Source organism: Phaenicophaeus curvirostris, chromosome 13 (genome assembly GCF_032191515.1).
Source record: "Phaenicophaeus curvirostris isolate KB17595 chromosome 13, BPBGC_Pcur_1.0, whole genome shotgun sequence".
Lineage (NCBI taxonomy): Eukaryota > Metazoa > Chordata > Aves > Cuculiformes > Cuculidae > Phaenicophaeus > Phaenicophaeus curvirostris.
In genome coordinates this window covers 16610770-16631794 of record NC_091404.1, presented here as the reverse complement: position 1 = coordinate 16631794, position 21025 = coordinate 16610770, and the positions used below count along the sequence as shown (strand labels likewise).

At 36.2% G+C, this 21025-nt stretch overlaps 1 protein-coding gene across 4 annotated transcripts in view; it reads left to right on the top strand.

The window, feature by feature from the left end:
- The window catches only part of DIAPH2 (diaphanous related formin 2), a 194115-nt gene that overhangs the window by 34032 nt on the left and 139058 nt on the right, over window positions 1–21025 (top strand). For all 4 annotated transcript variants that reach the window (XM_069868009.1, XM_069868008.1, XM_069868007.1 and 1 more), the window contains 6 exons: window positions 291–407; window positions 1643–1761; window positions 2331–2395; window positions 3601–3705; window positions 6036–6710; window positions 9610–9724. In XM_069868009.1, coding sequence (XP_069724110.1) covers window positions 291–407; window positions 1643–1761; window positions 2331–2395; window positions 3601–3705; window positions 6036–6710; window positions 9610–9724 — 1196 coding nt within the window. The remainder of the gene's footprint in view (window positions 1–290; window positions 408–1642; window positions 1762–2330; window positions 2396–3600; window positions 3706–6035; window positions 6711–9609; window positions 9725–21025) is intronic.

Sequence of the window (21025 nt, the reverse complement as noted above, 5' to 3'; positions counted from 1 at the left end):
AGCATTTAAGGTGCATGCCTCTAGTTGTGGTGAAGCAGTAAATTTAAAGCTACCTAAATTCAGAATGGTCGCTTGCAGTTTCTGTGAATAATCTTGGTGGAAAAACAATATTTGCCAATAAGTATAGTAACTGTTTAGAGTGTTAAAAGGTTTTACTTGAACAGTATGAACAATATCTAGGGAAATAGGTTTGAGGTGGGGTGGATGTTTATACTGTAGGGGTATTTTGTGTCTTTTGTTAGTTTGTTGTTTTAGTTTAAGTCCTTGTATTTCCTTAACAATATTTGCACTGATGTGAATGAGGTGTTTCATCTACTGTATAATATGTTGAAAGATACTTCTTCTGAAAACTACTTCTTGTCAATTCTCCAACATTTCCTGCTCATCAGGAATGATTACTATGTCCGGTAAGTGTCAGCTGCCAGGTTTGATTTGTGGAGCGGGTAGGGGGAAAAATAGATTTCAAGACCTTTGTAAACCAGGTAGCTCATAATCATGTTGATTCACCTTCCCTGGAGGTGTTTAAGGCATGGGTGGATGAGGAGCTAAGGGGCATGGTTTAGTGTTTGATAGGAATGGTTGGACTCGATGATCCGGTGGGTCTCTTCCAACCTGATGAGTCTATGATTCTATGTATGAATAGTTGTCCGGCAATTAATGTTAGTTGCCTTTCTGCTTTATGTCAATAATGAAAAAGTGTCGTTACATATAATAATACTTATTTCAAATATTTGAACCTCACTCTAACACTCTTATCTCAAAATCTCTTAAGTTGTTGAGCATTATGTCCTTTATTCAAGTTTGATTTCTTCATGATTTCAAAGAACTTGAAAGTTAATTTTATAACTAATAACTGAAAACACTTTCACAGTGCAGTGTCTTATATCTTGTTTTTTTCAGTATAAGCTTCCCTTTTGTGTATTTCTTGGTCTTAGCAGTGTGAAAGTGCCATGTACAAAATCTTGTTTCAAGAATTATTTTTTTTGTTTGGTTTTAAAGGGATGATAAAAGCAGTTGATGTGCAAGGTGTAAAGTATTAAGATGTAAAGTATTACCTGAGAAATCTTCAATTTTTATATTTTTTATTTAATTTGAAAGTTTGGTGTATCATCCGTTTAGATTTAAGGTCTCCTGCTTTCAGAGCTCAGTGGTATGTGAAATTGAGCTGTAATACCTTGCACTGGTAAGAACTAAAAATTTTGAGCACAGAATCCCCCTAGTCTAGGAGGTTCCTGTTGTTGCTGTGTAGAGATTTATATTAAGCAATTAAAGTAGCAATCAACTAATCTTCTAAGTAATCGAATACTAGTCCTGGTGTGGATGATGGAATTCACTGTGGAGAATTTGCTAAGTAATTACTTCAGCATTTATTGAAAATACGGAAAATGTTGTTGGATTGTTGTCTAGCAAAGGAAAAATGAAAAATGCCGAATATTTTCTGGAGTTCTGACTTTCAGATTTCCTTCTGAGAATCCGACATCAGTGCTTCATTAGCAAGAATACAAATAAGCCTTCTAACTTGATCCTTTTACTGGCAATTGTATAATTAATTTACTAGGAGTTGGAGCTTCCCCCCACCCCCCCCGCCCCCACCTTGCATAAGTGATTGTTCATACTCTTATTGACTTCTTTTCTTTGTTAGACCTCAGTATTACAAGATAATAGAAGAATGTGTATCACAGATAGTATTGCACTGTAGTGGCATGGACCCAGATTTTAAATGTAGAGGAAGAATGGATGTGGATTTTACTCATCTTATTGGTTTGTATACAATAAGCATTTTTACCTTGGACTGAAGTCCGTGTTTTTCTTTCTATGCTTCTGTCTAAACCTTATTGCTGCGTATTTCTTCAGTTTTCTGGAAATGTGTTTGTAAGCTAGAGCTGTACTTGTGGAGGAGGCCAGATCAATCTCTGAAGCCTTTAATAAAATGGCACTGAAGAAGCTTGTTTCCTCTAAGTTTGTCTTGACTTATTAGTGAATATGACAGTGCTCATAACCCCAAACTGCTTGTTCATAAATTCTGTGAATTTCAGGTATATTAGATAGAACAGAATTTACATTTGTGTTAACTGTTAGTGGCTTTTTAATTGCCACTAGTTCAGTCTCAGAATATTTTCTGTAATATTTTCCAAGTATTTGATTTTCAAGTGAATTAATTGGTTCAAGCATAAGGGGATGCTCATGTCACATGGGAGAGAAACAGCTGAATAAACACCATATCATTGAAATGACAGTTTATAGGTTCGTAGGGTAATTATAGTTGGAAGACCCGTCAGAGCTGTGATACATTTTACCTGACTCCTGTGCGGTATGTTGTTTAAATCTAGATGCATGTGTGGATAAAGCTAAAGTAGAAGAGAGTGAAAAGAAAGCGGCAGAATTTTCCAGAAAGGTGAGTTTTAATCATCACTTTTTTTAAGATATGGAACAGAAGCCTAGCAGGAACACAATAGGCTTATTTCACAGAATATTAATGGAAGTGGGTAAATATTGTAGCTCACAAACGGGATGTTCTTTCACATTTAATAGTTCAGATGGGTTTAGGTTTTTCTGTGTGTGCCCATGCAGCTCAGGTGGAGCTTGCTCTGAATTCAGAAGCAGATGACAAGTATTAGCTGTGTGTATCTTCAGTGGTATTCCTCTGCAGTAGATAACTGATGGGAATAACTCCACTTGTTGCTATTTTGTCCTGAAATACTTGGTCATCATTAAATACTTATTGTCCTTAAAGAATGGGGAAAATAGTCATAACTGACTTTGCTTTAGAACTTGAAGGAAGTAATTGAAAAGCAGTGTTGTTCTGTGTTTGAAAAAGCATTAACTCTTTCTTCAGGCTCAGAGATGCTAACATTAAAATACTGCTTTATTTCCTTATAATGCCCATGATAAATGATTATGTTATGAGGTTTCCTTTTCAAGTGAAAGACTGAGTGAAGTCATTACACTCTTCAGTGTAAAATGTGGATTCATTTTTAATAGGAGTTATAGTGTCTGACCTTTATAGAAAGCAAAATGTATTGATGCTTCCCTGACAGAGTTATTTATCATAATGTACTTTGTGAGTGGCAGTCAACACATGTTCTTCCTAGTGATAAGTGTTATCCTGTGGAAGAATGAATAAGAGCAGCTTTTAAAGATGCTAATATCTTGTAAGCCTAGCAAAAACAGTAGCAGGATGAAAATATCCAGCAAATCTGTCACAATGATGTTGTAAACTCGACTTCTGTTTTATATGAGGACATCAAGAGTAAAGGTACCACTGGCTTATTTAGATATCTCCTCTATTAAGTAACTTCATGGATGATACTGCTGAAGCTGCCTATGTCTCTTCAGATTTAAGCTCACAGCACGAGATGCATACTGGAGTTTAGTGTGGGAAGTCTACAGAGTTCTGTTGAACTTAGAGCTGTACTCACTAGGTGGGTCTTTGTCGTGATTCCACTGATGGAAGAAATAGTGTGGAAGAAAACGTGTTAGACATGCACTTTAAGTGCGTCGAGTGCTCTTGTTGTGATATTGTACAAAGAATTCCTGAAAATATAGTATCTAGTGTGGACATAAATGGACAAACACGTGTATATTGGTTAATCATTACAGTTTGATGAAGAGTTCACAGCTCGACAGGAAGCACAAGCAGAGGTACAAAAACGAGAAGAGAAAATCAAAGAACTTGAAACAGAAATCAAACAGCTACGAACACAGGTAATAAAACCAAATCACAGGAGGTTGCACAGTTGAGTTGATTTTTTTTTTTTTAAAAAAAGTGGGAAAAATTGCCCTCAAGTGTATTGTCTCTATGGGTTTAGAAATGTATGTTATAGCTGTATTGATTTATTTTTAAGCTAGCGTAAGCTACTAACGATAGTTAATGGAAGTAGTAGTGCATTCAACACCTGTCACAGATACTTGCTTCGTCAACGAAAGAATTTCCTTAAGCTATGAAATGGTTGAATCTGGCCTGACCTTTTTTGTTCAAGTATTTGTTTATGCTTTAATGTTACTACTTCTGTTTGTTTTGAAGTAAGTGTTTGTTTTGGAAGGCTGTGTGTGCACAATATACACAAATTTCAGCATGTGCATGCAACTGATAACATCAGTATTTTTGTTCAGGTGTGGCTATTGGACTGTCGCTATTTCTGAAATGAGTATTATGCTGGCATTATACGGTCTCATGGATAAATAGAACAAAGAATGCATGCTCTCATGGAAGGGAACGGGAATGCTTTGTTTCAGCAATGCTGATCTTGCTTGCATTCATTTCCTCATAAATTTTCCTCACAAGCGCAGAAACTGTATCTCTAACTAACCTGTCCAGGATAGCTTGTGAAGCAGAAAGAACAAGAAATGCTGCCTGTTGAGCCCTTTGCAACCCTTTTTGTGTTCCTTTTGTCTAATGGCAGTGAACAGGATTATAGACAGGTCTTCTATACCCTTTAGGAACCAGTGGACTCTATGGTTTGATGCCTTTGCTTCATCCTGTCTTATTTCCTGCTTCTTTAGTGCTAGGTGAGGTTTTCCTGTTGCCGTCTTTTCTTATTGAGGATATCTTAATGCTTATGAACTCACTTCCTATTTGGATAATAAGAGGAAGAATAGCATGTGATGTATTATAATCCAGTTGCCATCATCCTGCTTTCAGGATGATGGTCTTCTGCTGGCAAGTTGTTTGTGAAACTTATCAGAGCACTGGCCTTCTCATCTTAACGTAAGCACATTGCATTGTGTTTAACAGTTGGGTTAGTGTCCATCATCATTGTGTCCTTTGTTATCAATGCAAGTCACTTCTGTTACCTGTGGTGTCTTATGGTTTCTTATTCTATTTTCACACACAGAAACTTCAGTTCATACTTTATTCTGACCAATTTTTGTTTCTTACAAATATCTGCAAGGCAAGTTACATTTGACAGTCTTTTAATTAGTTCTCAACTGATTGTTACATTACAGCTTGAGTAGTAAGAAACACATGCCTTCTGTAAAGCCAAGAATTTATTTTTAGTCTGTTGAATTATTAATCCTGTTATATTGATTTTAACACAGTTCAGATTATCCAGACATTACAGGTCACTCACAGTAATGGTATTAACATTCTCATATCTGTGACTTTTTTTTGTTATGCTCCACCCATAATATATAGTGGCCCTTAATTTTACACACTCTCAGATTTCTGTCAGTTTTTTTTTTTTACCAACTCTTGCTTCCTGGAAACGGTAAATAATTGTGTAGGAAGAATAGTACAGAAATCAGACTACATGAGCAGCCTATATTACATGATAAATTTGTATTAAGAAATTTGTAGAGGCAGTAGAATTGACCTTGTACAGCATTTTGTGCTTAGCTCCTGATGCCGCTCTTTAACAGATAGTTTTGAAGGACAAAATCCTGAAGAATTCATACTAGGCTAGGATCATGTTATCACTACAGAAACCTCACTACTTTAGTGAGCTGCTGTTTCTCTTCGTTGTCTATTTACAACTCATTAGAATGGGTATTGCAGTTTCTGTGCAGAAACAACCGTGGACTGATTTAAGGGAAAGCGTGCTTGTTCCTGTCCCCCCAACAGATGTCAGGATAGTTGTGAACAACTACGATTCCATAACCTTTTGCACTGCCATAGCAGCTTCAGTGATTTCTGTGGAAAATATTCCACCAGAAGATTAGTGTTGTTAAAATTCAGTGTGGTTATTACCATCTCTGATGCCCCAGCTTGCCAGGATATCCTAAGTGGGATAAATGTTTTGTGTGTTAGTAAGAAATAAAATGCTGTTCTGTTTACTTCAATGTTAGTGCTACTATTAAATTTTCTTTAAAATGGAAACAATTTATTTTTATAAAAATGCTAGGTTATTCAGTTTACTTGGCAGTTTTATGGTACATGGTATAATCTATTGTTATTGCTCCTCATTTAGATAGGAGAATGGTTACATTTCTCACTTTCTGAGGTACAGTTGACTACGAGGCATCCTAGTTCATTTGACTTCGTAATAAACCTCCTCTCCTCCCTGATGAAAAGAATTCTTTTTCCCTATTTCCAGGGTCCAGGCCTGAAACTGACAGAAGCAGCACCATCAGGTCAACTGACAGAAGCAGCACCATTACCTCCAAGCCAAACAAGTGAGAATGTTCCACCACCGCCTCCGCTGCCTGGTGGAGCGATGATACCTCCGCCGCCTCCGCTGCCTGGTGGAGCGATGATACCTCCGCCGCCTCCGCTGCCTGGTGGAGCGATGATACCTCCGCCACCTCCGCTGCCTGGTGGAGCGATGATACCTCCGCCACCTCCGCTGCCTGGTGGAGCAATGATACCTCCGCCACCTCCGCTGCCTGGTGGAGCGATGATACCTCCTCCGCCTCCGCTGCCTGGTGGAGCGATGATACCTCCTCCGCCTCCGCTGCCTGGTGGAGCAATGATACCTCCTCCGCCTCCGCTGCCTGGTGGTGCAGTACCACCTCCACCGCCTCCACTACCTGGTGGAGCAGTACCACCTCCACCACCTCCACTGCCTGGTGGAGCAATGCCACCACCACCGCCTCCATTGCCTGGTGGAGCAGTACCTCCGCCACCACCTTTTGGTGGTCCTCCAATGCCGCCACCTCTTGGAGGTGTTCCATTTGCTCCCTTTCCAGTGATACCAGCATTACCACATGGGATGAAGGAGAAGAAAAAGTATAAACTGGAAGTTTCAATGAAGCGAATTAACTGGTCAAAGGTATTAAAATGCTTTTATTTTTATTCTTTCTGGTAAAGTGGCTTTTGAGGAAGAAGATGATGATGTGCAAGGTTTACATAAGTTTGGTAACAGTACTCATGAAGTTCAGGGAATTAATTCCATAATTAATCCAAAACAGGTTTGATGCAATGATTGTAATTCAGTTGCTACTGCTTTTCAAAGACACATTATGTGATGGGGTAAGCTCCAAGAGCTTAATGCTTCCATGAGCCCATAATGCCCCATATTCTAGTGATACTGATACACTTTGACTGAAGATCAGGATACTGATACAATTTTGACTGATTTTGTATGGAGTTAAGTTCTACATGTTTTCAGCTGTTAATGGTATTTGACTTGCCATGTGGGCACTTCAGAGGTAAAATGTCTTGTTTAAAGCAGGTTCAAGTTATCAAACAATTAAAATGTTATCTTTATAAATCAATGTTACTGCTTTGTTCAGCAAAATTTGAAATAATTTAAGGATTGGTGGGGTTTAGGACAGGGGAAATGCATTGTGAATGACACGGTTGGATGGAAAGCTGTTGGCAGGACTGCCATTTAGGAGCTTGAACAATCTTGCTCTTGACAGAATGAAGGATCTGGAGTCAAGGGATAACAACAGCTGTTTAACGGAAGTAGCTGTGTCTGAGTTATGAGAGGATGTAGAGAAAGGAGATGTATTAAAAGATTTTACTTGAGTCTCTAGGTATAAAATGCAGTAAAACTTGGTATGAATGGGTACATTAAATTTTGGAAGACAATGCAAAGAACGACTCTGATTTTAGTATTGTCTTGTCTGGGTTATGCAAGCAGTGGAAGCCGTAAATCATGTGTTTTATGGTTTTTTTTTCTTGCGTTTTTGAGGACAGGTTGAATGTGGATCAGGCTTTCAGAGACTGTAATGCTAGCTTTGATAGCTTATTGACAGAACAGAGTGTGTTTGCTTTGGTTATGCCTGAGAAAGGCAGATGTTTTCCCTGGTAAGACAGCCACAAAACTTATCAGAGGGTTCTAAAGGCAATGATGTTATTAAACATCAGTTTTGATTGTAAACATTCAAGAAATTATTGCTAGAGTGAGTTCTTAACTGTCTAGTTTTGTGTAAAATTATTATTACATTTGATCTAGCAATGTTTTCTTTGTTTATTTACATATAATTCTCAGTGCATTTTCATAACGCCAAGCAGTTTTTTTGAGAATAAATATTAACTTTATTGATTCTGAATGTAAAGCTAATTGCACAGTCCTGCTGTTATTTTTAAATATCCATAGAACATTTGTATGCCATTGTCAGTATCATTCTTTCCTGAAGTTGCTGCTCATGTTTGAGTCGCCACTGTTTTATCTGGTTAGGATGGTTTCTCGCCTACAATTTCTTTATCTTTTTCATTTATTTAAGCATCTTGCTGAAGCAGGGAGGAATCCCTGCCATTCCTGTAACTTATGCTTTGTATACACAGTTGTCCTTGTTAAGTAATATCTGATTCTAGTCAGCTGTGCTAGTTTTGTAAATGTACTGTGACAACTCTCCTGTAAACATACAGGAAAATAAGCTTTTTAGTTCCTAGTACATATTTGTCATTGCAGCCAGTTTCATTGTAATCAATTATGTTCAGGTGTCTGTAGGAATAATGCATAAAGTGTACATCTTAATACTCTGTGACAATGGAAAGTAAGTACAGATAGACACTTAAGCATTAAGTGTTGTGGGAACAGTGCCAGAGATCTCCTGCACACTGAAAAAGAGGAAAGTCTCTTTTGTCATCACTATTAAGGAACCATCATTTGGGGAACAGAAATCATTTAGTGCCTTTTGTTGTAAATGTTTTCACTGTTAGTGTTGGATTAAGGTAGTTGTTAAAAATCTTGCCTACAGCTGGTGGCAAAGCAGCTACACATTAACAGATTGCAAAGGTGGAGTAGCAGTGTCTAGCAGTGAAATCCTGATAAGGCTTACAAGCATAGTTTTGATAAATATCCTGAATACCATCTTGAAGATAAACAGCCTTGAAAATTAATTGGTATGTAATTGAACTTGTAAACAAAAATTGATAAGACTTCAAAAACTGGAAGAGGAACATTGGGCACTGGAACAGGCTACCCAGGGAGGTGGTTGATTCACCTTCCCTGGAGGTGTTTAAGGCACGGGTGGATGAGGTGCTAAGGGGCATGGTTTAGTGTTTGATAGGAACGGTTGGTCTCGACGGTCCGGTGGGTCTCTTCCAACCTGGTGATTCTATGGTTCTATGATATTTTGAAAACAATATAGTGGTTCTGAATCATACATGAATAGTAAAATTGACCTTCAGCTTCTACATTGCAGACTACTTTTTTCTTTAAATATAGCCAGTATCAAATAAGGTACTGGAACAAAATCTGTGTTTACATTTGAAAAATGGAAACTGTGTAAAAATATTTGTAATATTTTAAAAAGTGATTCTTGCTATGGACTTAGTATTGAGTTATTGAAAGGTCCACATTGACATATCATTTGCAAATAAGGTATTGCATGCTTAGGCAGTATAAGAAAGACTATTCCTTGTACAATTCACAAGTAGCAAGGGGTGCATCTCAATGTTGAAGGATAAACTTTGGGAATTGTCTAGAAAGTGACGAAGAGAGAGCTAGAATAAGTTCAAACCCAAATGTAAACATGTGATCAAGACTGTTTGGGAAAACCTGTTGAATAGGAGAAATATAATAAAAATCATTGAGTAGACACAGGGCACTTAATCAGATTGCAGTTTGCTTAGGCAGCATCTTTAAAAGAATATCATACCTGGAACATAACTAAACTTAATTCAGTCCATTTATCACACAAATGTAGTAGCATTGGCTTTAACTCAGCTATTGAAGATGCTGATTGTTAACCTTGGAGATGTCATTTGTGTTTCAGATTGAACCTCAAGAGATAGGAGAAAACAGCTTTTGGGTAAAAGCTGAGGAAGATAAATTTGAAAATCCAGAACTGTTTGCAAAATTGGCGCTTACGTTTGGAACACAAATGAAAGGTACATTCTTATCTTAATTTGTATTATGATTTTGCTAAGTTTAAAACTTCAGTGACAGTCTTGTTTATACTTTGTGCAATATCACGGAACTCATATAATGCTTGTATAGCAGGAAGATGGTTTAAAACGTATATTTGTATTAAGCATAGCAATCTACTGCAAGAATTGCTGCTCCCTACTTCGTCTTTGCTTTCATTTTTTAATTATACATTCAGCTCTCATTTTAGAAAAGCAAAGCCTTTACAAATGCTCCTTTAATGAGTATTTACATTTGTGTTCTATAATCTAAGAAGTGTTCCTCCTTTTCCCCACATTATATACAGTTGAACTACATCGTCACTGGCATTGATGAATGATGTAATTTAGTTTTCAAAGGGTTAAATGTGTGAGTGCACACTCTTTAAACTGTTTATGTAGTATGAAGGAAAAGTGTCAGAGTCCGCTGCTTTGTTGGAAGACAGAGTCAAACAGGTCTGACTACTAGAGAGGACAATGCAGTGAGAATAAAAACTATGCTGGAGCCTCCTGACAAGTGCAAGTCCAGCTGGTCTCTGTCATGTAAATAGGTCTTCTGCTATTGGTTTTAGATGCAAAAATCATTAATATCTCTAAGACTTTATTCCTTAAATAGGAGACATGATGGTAATATTTATTTGGTTACTAACAGCTGAATATTGGTTATGATTTTGATACTTTAATACCATCGTTAGCTCTTCATGGCTTTCAGATGGCCTTTGAGTACTTCTGAAGCTGCACACAGCCTCTCCAAGTCTTTTCATTATTATTCACAGTTAATGGTCAATTGATCAGTATTTCATATGTGGCCATTTACTGGTAATTTTGTTTCAGGCACTGAAAAGAAGCAAGTACTGTTGAAGTACAGTTCGATAATAACTTACTCGAGCTAATGAGGAAGCCCAGCAAATTAGAGTCTTAAGAAGTGGTAGATACTCAAAGAATGAATTCCTGATCTAGCTACAAATCTTTGGTCGATTTGTCAAGCAGTTAGAATGCGATATACTTCAGGGATGTTCAGTTCTTGAAGGTAGATGGAATCAGATGTATCAAGTGTTCACAGGCCAAATCTGAATAAGCAAATACACATTTAGTATTTTGAAGTGAATGTGTACTGGCACTAAGCATTTTTGTGCTGCTACATTTTTTTTACCATAACTTGTTGGCTTTGAAAATTAGCAGTTCATGTGTTCCTTTGGATTTTAACCACAGGGAATCTTCTGTTTTAATTTCAACCGCTGGAACACTCACACTTCTATCAATTACTTGAGGATTTTGTTACTTCAGATTTAGGTTTTATTGCACATAGAAGTTTGTGGTACACTATTGTTTGAATTTTAGGAATAAGAACTGTGGTTTATACTAATACAGTATTTGAAAAATTAGCTGAAGTTAAGGAAGGTCTGTCAGAGGACCATAACTTTCCTGAACGATTTATTGAGTATATTCCTTGAGTTATTGATGCTCTTTTGAAATCCCTTCAAAGAGTTAGTCATAGCGATGTTTTTTGTGAGGTAAATATACGGTTCTTTGACTCAGAGCTTATGATCTTTTGAAAAGTCACTGACTTTGAGCCATTAGTATTCTTTTACAGTGCTTCCTACTTTCTGCTCTAAATGTTCAGGTGTTACATGCGGTAATACAAAAACATCATCTGCAGGGATGCAACTTTTTTTCCATCCCTAAGTCTGGTAGCTTTTTGGCTCATAGCATTGCAGTGAGGTTAAAATGGTGTGGAGTCTGACGCTGGTTTTCTTGTGACAAGACAGGAAAACCTGTACGGGAAAGGACCCTTGGCAGCAGATAACACTTAGAATGCAATGAGACAGCTTCTGCCTTGAGCTGAATTCCTGAAAAGGTTCTTTATTAAAAATGCTGAAAAAAAACTTCTTGGAATTTTGAAATAGCTGTTGGTTTCATATGAGAGGAAATTCTTGTTGACATAGTTGCACAGTTCTAGAGGTACGAACAACAGAAATTGCCCAGGTAGCTTACTGTGGTGATAACCTTGCAGATATTTTTCCTGTTCTTCCTTATATTGTTCTCAGTTAATGGCTGTAGAAAAGAGCATGTCATAACAAAGAATGGACGAATTGTTAGAAGTGCTACTACATATTACCCAGGTTATTATAATCTTTCTTTGGCTTACTAGTAGAGAAAGTGTTGTCTGTCTTTGAGTTTAGTTTTTTCTTCAAACTTGAAAATGTAAAAGTCAAGAGTGTTGGAGCATTTAGTTGCAGCACAGGCTCAAGTAATTGCATTCCCCAATCAACTTTTTTCTGCAACTGCTATCTGTAAAGGGAAACATTAAATGATATTCCCCGTTCTTTTTCACCTTTTGCCTTAACAGCCACAAGCAGCTCATTAATCCTCCAAATGCTTATTTCAAGCGTAATCTAAGATCAAATTTCTCTTCTGCTTTAGTGCCATTTCTTGGTGTGGTCTCCTAGTATATTATAGGAGGATGATAAAACACATTTCTTTTTGTCTTTCTATGTTCTCTCAAGAGCACAGTCAGTAAGTAAAACAAATAAATGAGTAAGCAGAAGAAAACTGACAATAGCCAAAAGCAATTGTGATGACTTAGTGTTTACTATTTTGTATTTCATGGCATTTTGGAATGCCAGTGGAAATAGTAACTGAAGAAAAAACAAATGATAGTGTACACTCGTATAAAATATTTGTAATTGCGTATAGGTTGCAGCACTCAAATTTGATTAACCCTCTGAATTTTATTCATGATTCTCTGGCACAATGAGAATGAAACTTGGGATGTTTTCCTCATTTAACATAGTTTTGGTTTAAGGTACTCCAAGAACAACTTAAATGCTGATTCTGACTAAACCATGTTCTGCTTGGTTAACCAAATACGCCCGGTTTTCAAGGAAGGCAGCCAAAGCTGCAGGGAAGTGGTGCTGTTGGAAACCAGAAGTGGTGGTGTGGCTGAAGTTGTAATAAAACTCTTCTGAAGCTCGATTTGCATTAGTTAAATTGCATTCATCTGTTAGCTGCTTGTAAATGTTTAATCACAGAGCAGCAGGACCAGGAAGGAATGATCCCTGCCTGGTAGTATGGTTATGCTTCAAATATATTTAGATCTAAATTATTTTCTAGAGAGTACGCATAAGGTTAAATCTGTACGTGCTATCTTAATGTTTGATCTTTAATACTGATGCGTCATGAATATGCAGAATGTATTTAGATAGGTTCAAATCAGTACTAACAGTCAAACTGCAGGTTTGGGTCTGTAAAACCAGTGTTAAGAAAACATCTGTTGTACAGGGAGAAATGGAAACGTTAAAGTGTATCCTTTCAGACTTTACAGGATTTTGAGATCCTTAGCGTTTTAACTAAGTTAACTGAGATCTCATTATCACTGTCACAGTAGAGTCTGGAAGGGTTTTGTCCAGTTTTCTTCAAGAGAAATACGATGATCTGAATACTTTTTAAGGGCCTCTGACAAATGGACTCCAGGGCTTCAAATTTACATTGAAGAGTTTAGATGAGTGTTCTAAGCTTAGAATTGTGGTGCAGATGCAGAGATAGTAACAATGATATGTTGTGCAGCTAGAACATTCTTCTAAATTTTTCTTTTGTCCATTAACTGACATCAGATCATATTTTTGGCTAGTGGTATAAGGAAAAAGAACACTATCAGCATCAGTGTGATGCCTGCGGTGCTTTGTGAAGTAGGATCTCAAAACCTTCCTGGTTTGGTGTGTTGGTTTTTTGATTGTTAAATACCTATATAGTTGTACAAAGTGTCTTCTAGGAGGTAGAACTAAAGGATTAAAATGTTATGGCTCTGTACATAAGTTGTGGTACATCATGTGCTTGGAGCCTCAGATAACTTTGCAATAATGTGACAATATTCAGTGTGTCTGGCCTGCTGCTATACAGATCACTTTTCACAGTTTGATTGATAGTCTAATTGCAAAATGCTACATAGCAAGTTAATACCTTCTCCCTAAAGGATAGTGTTAATTTCTGGCTCTTGTAATTTAGGTTGTGTATTTTGCCAGTCAAGAATGATAGTGATGTGCTAAAGAAATTAATTATGTGTACAGTAGATCTGTAAAGGTAGTAATTAGTACATAATAGTCTGTAACTACTGGGATTGGTCCATTACAGAATTCATTATCCGTCCAACTTAACTCAAGGGAAAACTTCTAGATCAGGGTTCTGTTGCTTCCTTATGATTAGACTTTTAAAATACAATTCAAGAATCATTATGATATGCTCTCAAAATTGTAGTAAGGTTTTAATAGCTGAGTTGTATTTTTCACATTATGGGAGTTTGAGTGAGAAAGGACATTTGTTCAACTACAGTTGAACTACAGTTGAACAAATACTAAGGTTTTTATTTCTATATGTATAGTCTAATAATATGTATGTAATATAAAATATATTAAATGGCTTATTTTAATACAGTCTTGTTTTAGTAATTACAGTATGAAAGCTTAACTGGCTGCCCAGTCCTAGCTTTATCTCCCTCTGTGAACAACCTCAATAGGACTCATCTGTAACAGAGTTTTAAAATATTAGTAATTTAAAAAAAAATTAGTAAACATTATAAGGTAAACTTTCTTTTAAAATTTGTCAGAAATAGCAAGTGGAATGTTTCTAAGAATAGTGGAAAACTGTACGTAGGTGAATGATAGATTTAGGCAGATGTTGCACTCAATGTTTTTGTGAACAAAGGATATACAAAACTTTATGGAGACTTCAACACTTATTTGTACTTTATTAAAATGTTAAGTCTAATCAGAATAGAACATAGACCATTATTCCAGTTACTAGATAGTAACACTCAAACATAAACTTATCAGCACTCCATCTTTTTTCTGACATTACGCTCACCCATCCTACATACCCCTGAAGAGTGAAGCTCAAATGGTGTTGCAACAAGTCATCAGCATCTTGAGGTTTTCACCCTAAGCGCTATGATCTTACAGTGGAGATTTTCCTCCTTTTAAAGTCTGGGGTTGTTCAGTGTTACTGATAAAATAATATTTGAAAGATCTTGTCAGTTTTTGTTACACTAGTAGATCATTGACTAGTGTCTTCTGTTTGCATTTGTTAATTGGGGTAGCTTGTCAAGACTTCTTTCACTTCTTGTAAAATTTTTGTGTCTTATTCTTCCCTGCCTTAAAGTGGTTGAATGACTACATTCTAATTAAGGTCAATTATTAAAGCTTGAACTGTCATAGTCTTTTGATTGCATCCTACTTTCTGTGGATTTGTGTCATTTGAGGTCTAAATGTCAGCTTGGAGTAATGAATTAATGGCCAGAACGTAGGTGGGCCGCTATTCACATGCACTTTAGTTTTTTTTTTCCTTGCTTACTGCATCCATAAGAAAATCTTATTTTACCTTAAATTTCTATTCTCCATTGTTAAGACAACTTGCTAGAAAATTTGAACAACTTAATGATATCCGTATTTGAAATTATTCTTCCTCAAAAAAGTTCTGTAGTACTATATGAAAAAGTTGTGTAAGTTCTATGTGAAAGACTTAACTGTCTGTATTTAGTTTCTTCTTACATGTTGAACAAATTGGGTAATTTAAACCAGGAACATGCAATGTCCTTTATATACTTCTATCAGGCTTTAATTAAAAAAGCTTCTCTGTTTTGAATACATTTTGTTGATGCTATAACATGCTAGTTCTGTAATATCCATGTGCAAGTAAGTAATGTGGTCTCAGTCATTAATATTATGGAGAAAATGCTCACGTTACAATACCATGTGGAATAGCCATATATGATCTTCAGTGTGTTTCTTTGAGGCCCTTTTTCTTGCTACCCGTTAAGCCATTGAATATTCACAGTGGTTTGTGTCTTTCAAACTTTATGGTACCTTCCAATTTCAATGGTGCAAGGTACTTATGAAGAAGGGAAAGTGGAGCTGACTACACAATCACCTAGTCAGGAGTGGTTTTTTATATCTATCTTTTGTATTCTACATCTGATACAAAGAAGGCTGATTTTTCATCTTTTGAAGAAAATAGTGTTATCTTCTTTTTTTTTTTTTCTTTCTCTGTAAAACTGCCTATTCTTAAACGATAGTGTATTATTTTGCAGGTGATTTTAAGTTCTATTTACTTATACTCTTTTTCTATTTACACTTCTGCCAGATACTGAGGAGAGAGAGGAAGTCAGTAAGGGAGGCTAGTTTCAGTGCAAGTCAGTAGATATTGTTGATTCAGTTGACTTTTTTCCTTCCTCTTTGCCTTCCTACTTAACAGGTGTGTCTTTCTGAAATGATTTTTTTATTTTAAACCCCTTGCATGACCAGTTAATCTGCTGAAACATATTCTTTCTTTGATTAGAATTAATGTTTTAGCTTCAGTCTTGTTGACATAATTAAGTTTGCATGCATTCAATGCAGTTTTCAACTTTTTTATTCTGCCATTGAGGTGAGGAGATGTTTTAAGATCTATTTTACCTCTGAGCTGTGTTCCTCTGTGAATACTCAAAAGCCTATATTCACTATTTTTCTTGACTGACAAATAACTATGATATATACATCATTCTTCATCAGCCCTTCCTTTTTGCTTGATGTAATGAAACATTTGTATTGGAGAGAAAAAAAGAACTTCTGTTAGTGTTCAGCCGTTTCTTAGTAAGGAGATAAGTAGCAGTCAGAAAGTGAGGCTGGTGCACCATTAAATTTGAAAGAAAACTGTTTGCCTTCATTTAATTGAAAAGGAGAAGGGATTAGCACTTATAAAAAATGGATCTGAATTTGATATGGTACGGAGCCCAGAGGAAATTCACTAAAGCACTTTTACAAACTTTAAATGGACTCAGGTTTTGCCTAAATTTCCTGAAACACAGCTGTATTTGTAGGGGTGGGGCAGCAAGCTTCGGTTTAATGCAGAAATCTCTAGCATAAAGCACGGGCACGTTATGGTAGCTCGATGGTATCCATTGATTTGTTGAAATGAAAAAGAAAGCCCACAAACTCATTATGTGTTTGTTTCTGGATTGCAAACTGCAGGTGGCTCCCTTGGTCTTCTTATTAATTCAGGATGTGTATGTTTCTTTCCCTTCTCTCTTCACCCTCTCCTTTTCAGAAGTGTATGAATCTAAACCAAAGGAAGATACTGCTTTGCAGTGTAAGGTAACCACATGTTTTAGTGTCCTGCAGGAATTTCATTTAATTAGATTGCATGCTTAGGTAATCAGTCTTCATATCTCGGTTTCACATAGATGCCAAGCAGGCTGATTTGGTTTAATCTTTCGATATATTTGAAACTATTGCTCTTTTCTAACAACAGAATAAATTCAAGTGCCATAAGGAAGAAAGGTATTTATTAGTTTGCAATTTTTCATCTCTTCCTTTCCTTGTCAAATGGATTTATCCAACAGATGAACTGTCAAACTAGGGGATGGATAAAGTTTTGCATTTTTTAAACAGACTGATGCTTGAAATTATTACCACTTAGCATAGAGACACACATATATAGAGCTATATTTGTCTTTATATATACTACTATATGCATTTTTTTCTTATATTACCTTAGAATTTTTAAAACAATGATCACAGCAAATGTGTAAGAGTTTATTCCTTAGTTAACAGAAAAAGCTGTATGTAACAATGAAATAAAAGCTTTTCTGCCCAGAAGTGCAGGGGCAATTTGTACCAGCTAAGGATACCCTGTCATGTTATGTTTAAAGTATCAAGAGGAAAAAGAAGTCGGGGGAGTGCAGTTCTGCTTCAGATACTAAGGCTTAACTGCAGAAGTCAGCTATTTAAAAATTACATTTTTAAAATAAACTCTCAATGGTTACACCAAGAGGCATAGTTGCCAAACAGACCTCAGGAAGGATGCATGTAGTTTCACTCCAGCTGGTCTGTTTTGCAGGAGAATCACAAATGAAACCTCCCAAGGATTACTTGCATGTATGTTCCTGTGTATGTTTTTTCATATGTGACAGCCAGATACGTGGCAGTGCGAATGGTAGAGGTTCAGTAGCAACTGCTTTTGTTGGAGGGGTTGTGTGGTACCCATTTTATTCATCATAATACAAAGGGTCTAAAAAGGGAATAGCATTTAAAAGGGGCCAAAGCAAAAGCTTCCATTTGGGAGACAGTGTTTGTAAATTTTAATTCTTCATATTTAATTCCAGGTAACATTTGAGCACACTTAAATTTCACATTGTATCAGAATAGTTTGGATTGGCTACTTTGGATATTATCTTGGTTGGCAGTACATAAAGAACTGTAATAATTGAAGCCTCAGAAAAGCGCATACGAGTAGTCTGTGAATTAAATTATATTCGGATTGAGACAGATGGGAAACAGTTTGTGGTATGGGATACTTCAAAGTTGCTGGCTTTATTCATTGATTGCTTTGAGGTATATCATAATGTATTCTACACAGTTCCTGTAGAAATTGAGTTCATTTTCAGAATCGGTGTTATGTCTCTTATGAATCTAGATCATATGCTCTAGTGTGGAGGTGGTTCCTTCAGTTTTATTTTGATTAGCACTGCCTAACGCTTCTGAAATGTCACTAGGTCAAGTTAGACCTGGAGACTCCAGGAGCAAGAATACAAAGTATGAAACACTGCTAGTTACTTCACAACTGTATCACTTGTACGGATACACGCCTTTTTTAGTGCTATGCATGAAACTAAGAATGTAGGAGATGTAATTTGTGTGAATGCTTGCTGTAAGACCACCATTTGGTTAAGAAATCTGTGAACGTTAATTAAAAAGCCCCTGCTGCACAGCTTTAGCAGTAGAATTTAAGAGGCTAGTTTTATTTCTTCTGAAGTATGATAGATTTGCTATCAAAGTCTTTCTCTATAAATAAAATACGATAGTTTTACTGCTTGACTAACTCTAGGTATTTGTTGGCGTCCCTTCACTAAACTTTGGGAACTCCTTGGTAATTCCAAAGATGTAGTAAATTAATGAACCTCTTCTGGAAATGGTAAGAACTGATTTTCAGAAAGTATAATTAGTGTTGGAGTTGTGGTCAACTTGTAGAACAGTACTTTGTGCTAAAGGCTTAGAAGAAAAACTGTTGGAGTGAGAACAGCTGTATGTTGTCTTAAAAGGTCTCCTGTGTATGTTTTTAGCAATGTTGTGACTGAGCTGTCTTAGTTATAATGTCTTAAATTTCAGATGATAGCTTATGGAACTCGTGTATTTGTTAGACTTGAGTTCACAGAATTTGGAAATGAAAATCATGAAGAAAGGTGGAATTCTGGCTGTAGAGAAAAGTTATGGGGAGGTAAACACTCAAAGGCATGCATGTGTTGTGTTTTTCTTGAATTGTATGTCTTGGAGATTCCCATTAGAAAAAAGTAAGGATCACTACTTGTTGTAGACAAACATTTGTATGTTACCCATATACATATATTAAACAAGTTTGGAATTCCAGCCTACTGTGTGATAACTCCGTTAGTAGTTAGTACATTCTGTACCTACTATACAGCTTGTTTTTCTAAGGGAAATTGAGCTTTTTTTTTTTTAAGCAGCTTTATAAAATGCAGCAGAGGAAGAAAGGCAGTTTTGTATTCTGAAATGTCTATTTCAGTCTTAGTGATGCAGTGCTCAAATAAATACAGCACATTTAACGAGCGGTTGAGGACAGAGACACATGTACTAAGCACACCAGGGAAAGGGATTGTGTGCAAAGAGTAATTAGCATGAAATATGAATACATTCATGAGGTAGTCTTGATCTATAATGCTCTTACAGGGAGTATTTTTTCTATGAATTCAATGAAAACAAAACTCAGAAGTTGAACTGAAAAAAAGGATTTGTGAACTGAAAAAAACAAGTGGGTTTTGTTTGTTTTTAAACTAATAAAAATCTGTGTTCCTGGAATCAAACACATTCTATCTGAATAGGTAAAAGATGAGACTGAAAAGAGTACCTTCTCTAATGTCAAAACAGAAAAAAACCTCCAAAACCTCAAGAGATGCTCCAAGTATTTTTTTTGCAACTTTGTTTTCTTAGGGGAATTTAAGTTAGATACTAGGAAAATCTGTTTAATTTGAAGTTTGTTACTTAGAACATGACTAAATAGCCCATTCATGGATCTTACAGATTTTTTTAAGATTATCTGTTGTGGAAATTTTCCTGAAATGTGACTTAGGTTTCTTGTGTAAGAATTAACGAGTTGGAGGTCAATCACTTATCATTTCTAGCTCTGTGTTCTGTAATTCTATGCAGGGTGGTTTTAAAATAATATCTTTTGCTTTGTAATGTGTTATTTATGGCTCTAGCCAAGTTTTCTGGATAACCTGTCAGTATTGGTAAAGGAAGCTCCAGATCTTGTTACTGCAGTGAAGTTGAGCATTGTAATGCAGGTTCTTCAGTTGAAGTAAAGCCAAGAGTGTGGCTGTGAATTTATGACTCAAGTGAAAGTGGGAGGAAGAAGAGTCTGGAGGCAAGGATCGGCTACTTACTAGGAAAGTCTGTGCTGCTATTAAACAGACTATACACCTATATTTTAATATCCTGAACGCATCCAGCAGAGTTCCAGGAATAACTATGTATTTGTTTAAATAAATAAAAGCCCAGTGTAAACAAAGATGTAGTTCTAAGCAAAATTTATGTCCTTACTTGTAAAATAATTCTTTTTAAGTCTGTATTAAAGAGATATTCCCTACATCTTTCAGCAGAACCATAGCTTGTACATGCTGAAGTACTTGCTAAATGTGCTTTCTCTCAAAATTATCTTTTCTGAAATACAGCATAGGGTTTTTTTCTGTGGAAGTGTAAACTGACCAAATTTGTCTGATCCATTGGCTGCTTCCAGGTGCATAGTGTACTGACCTGTAATGGTGTGTCATATTTACAAGAAATGCTTCCCTTCCCATGCCTGTTTGGTTTATGTGCAAAACTGCTTTTTCCTTCCTTTTTTTTCTGATGAGAAAAAAATCTTCATCTTCTTTTGAGATTTTTATCTGACTGATAGTTATTTTAACTGTAACACTCTTAGGAGATAGTTTAAACAGAATATCTGCCGTTGCAGGAATTTCTATATTATAAACATATAACGAGGATATCTCTGTTATCTAAATGAATACAAGTTCTTTGCAGAAGATATATTAAAAAGCTATCTGAAGGATTAGAAGCTAACAATCATGCTATTAAGTTTCTGAATTCATTGAGAAATAGAAAATGCTAGGTACGTAGACATTAAGAGATAAAAAGCTCATAATTTTGTTGAGTGATTCAATTAGTTCTTAATGATTTCTAAAGGATATGAAGTTGAAATTACCATTTTGTATATTCTTTGTGTGTCTTGTGCAGTTGTGTG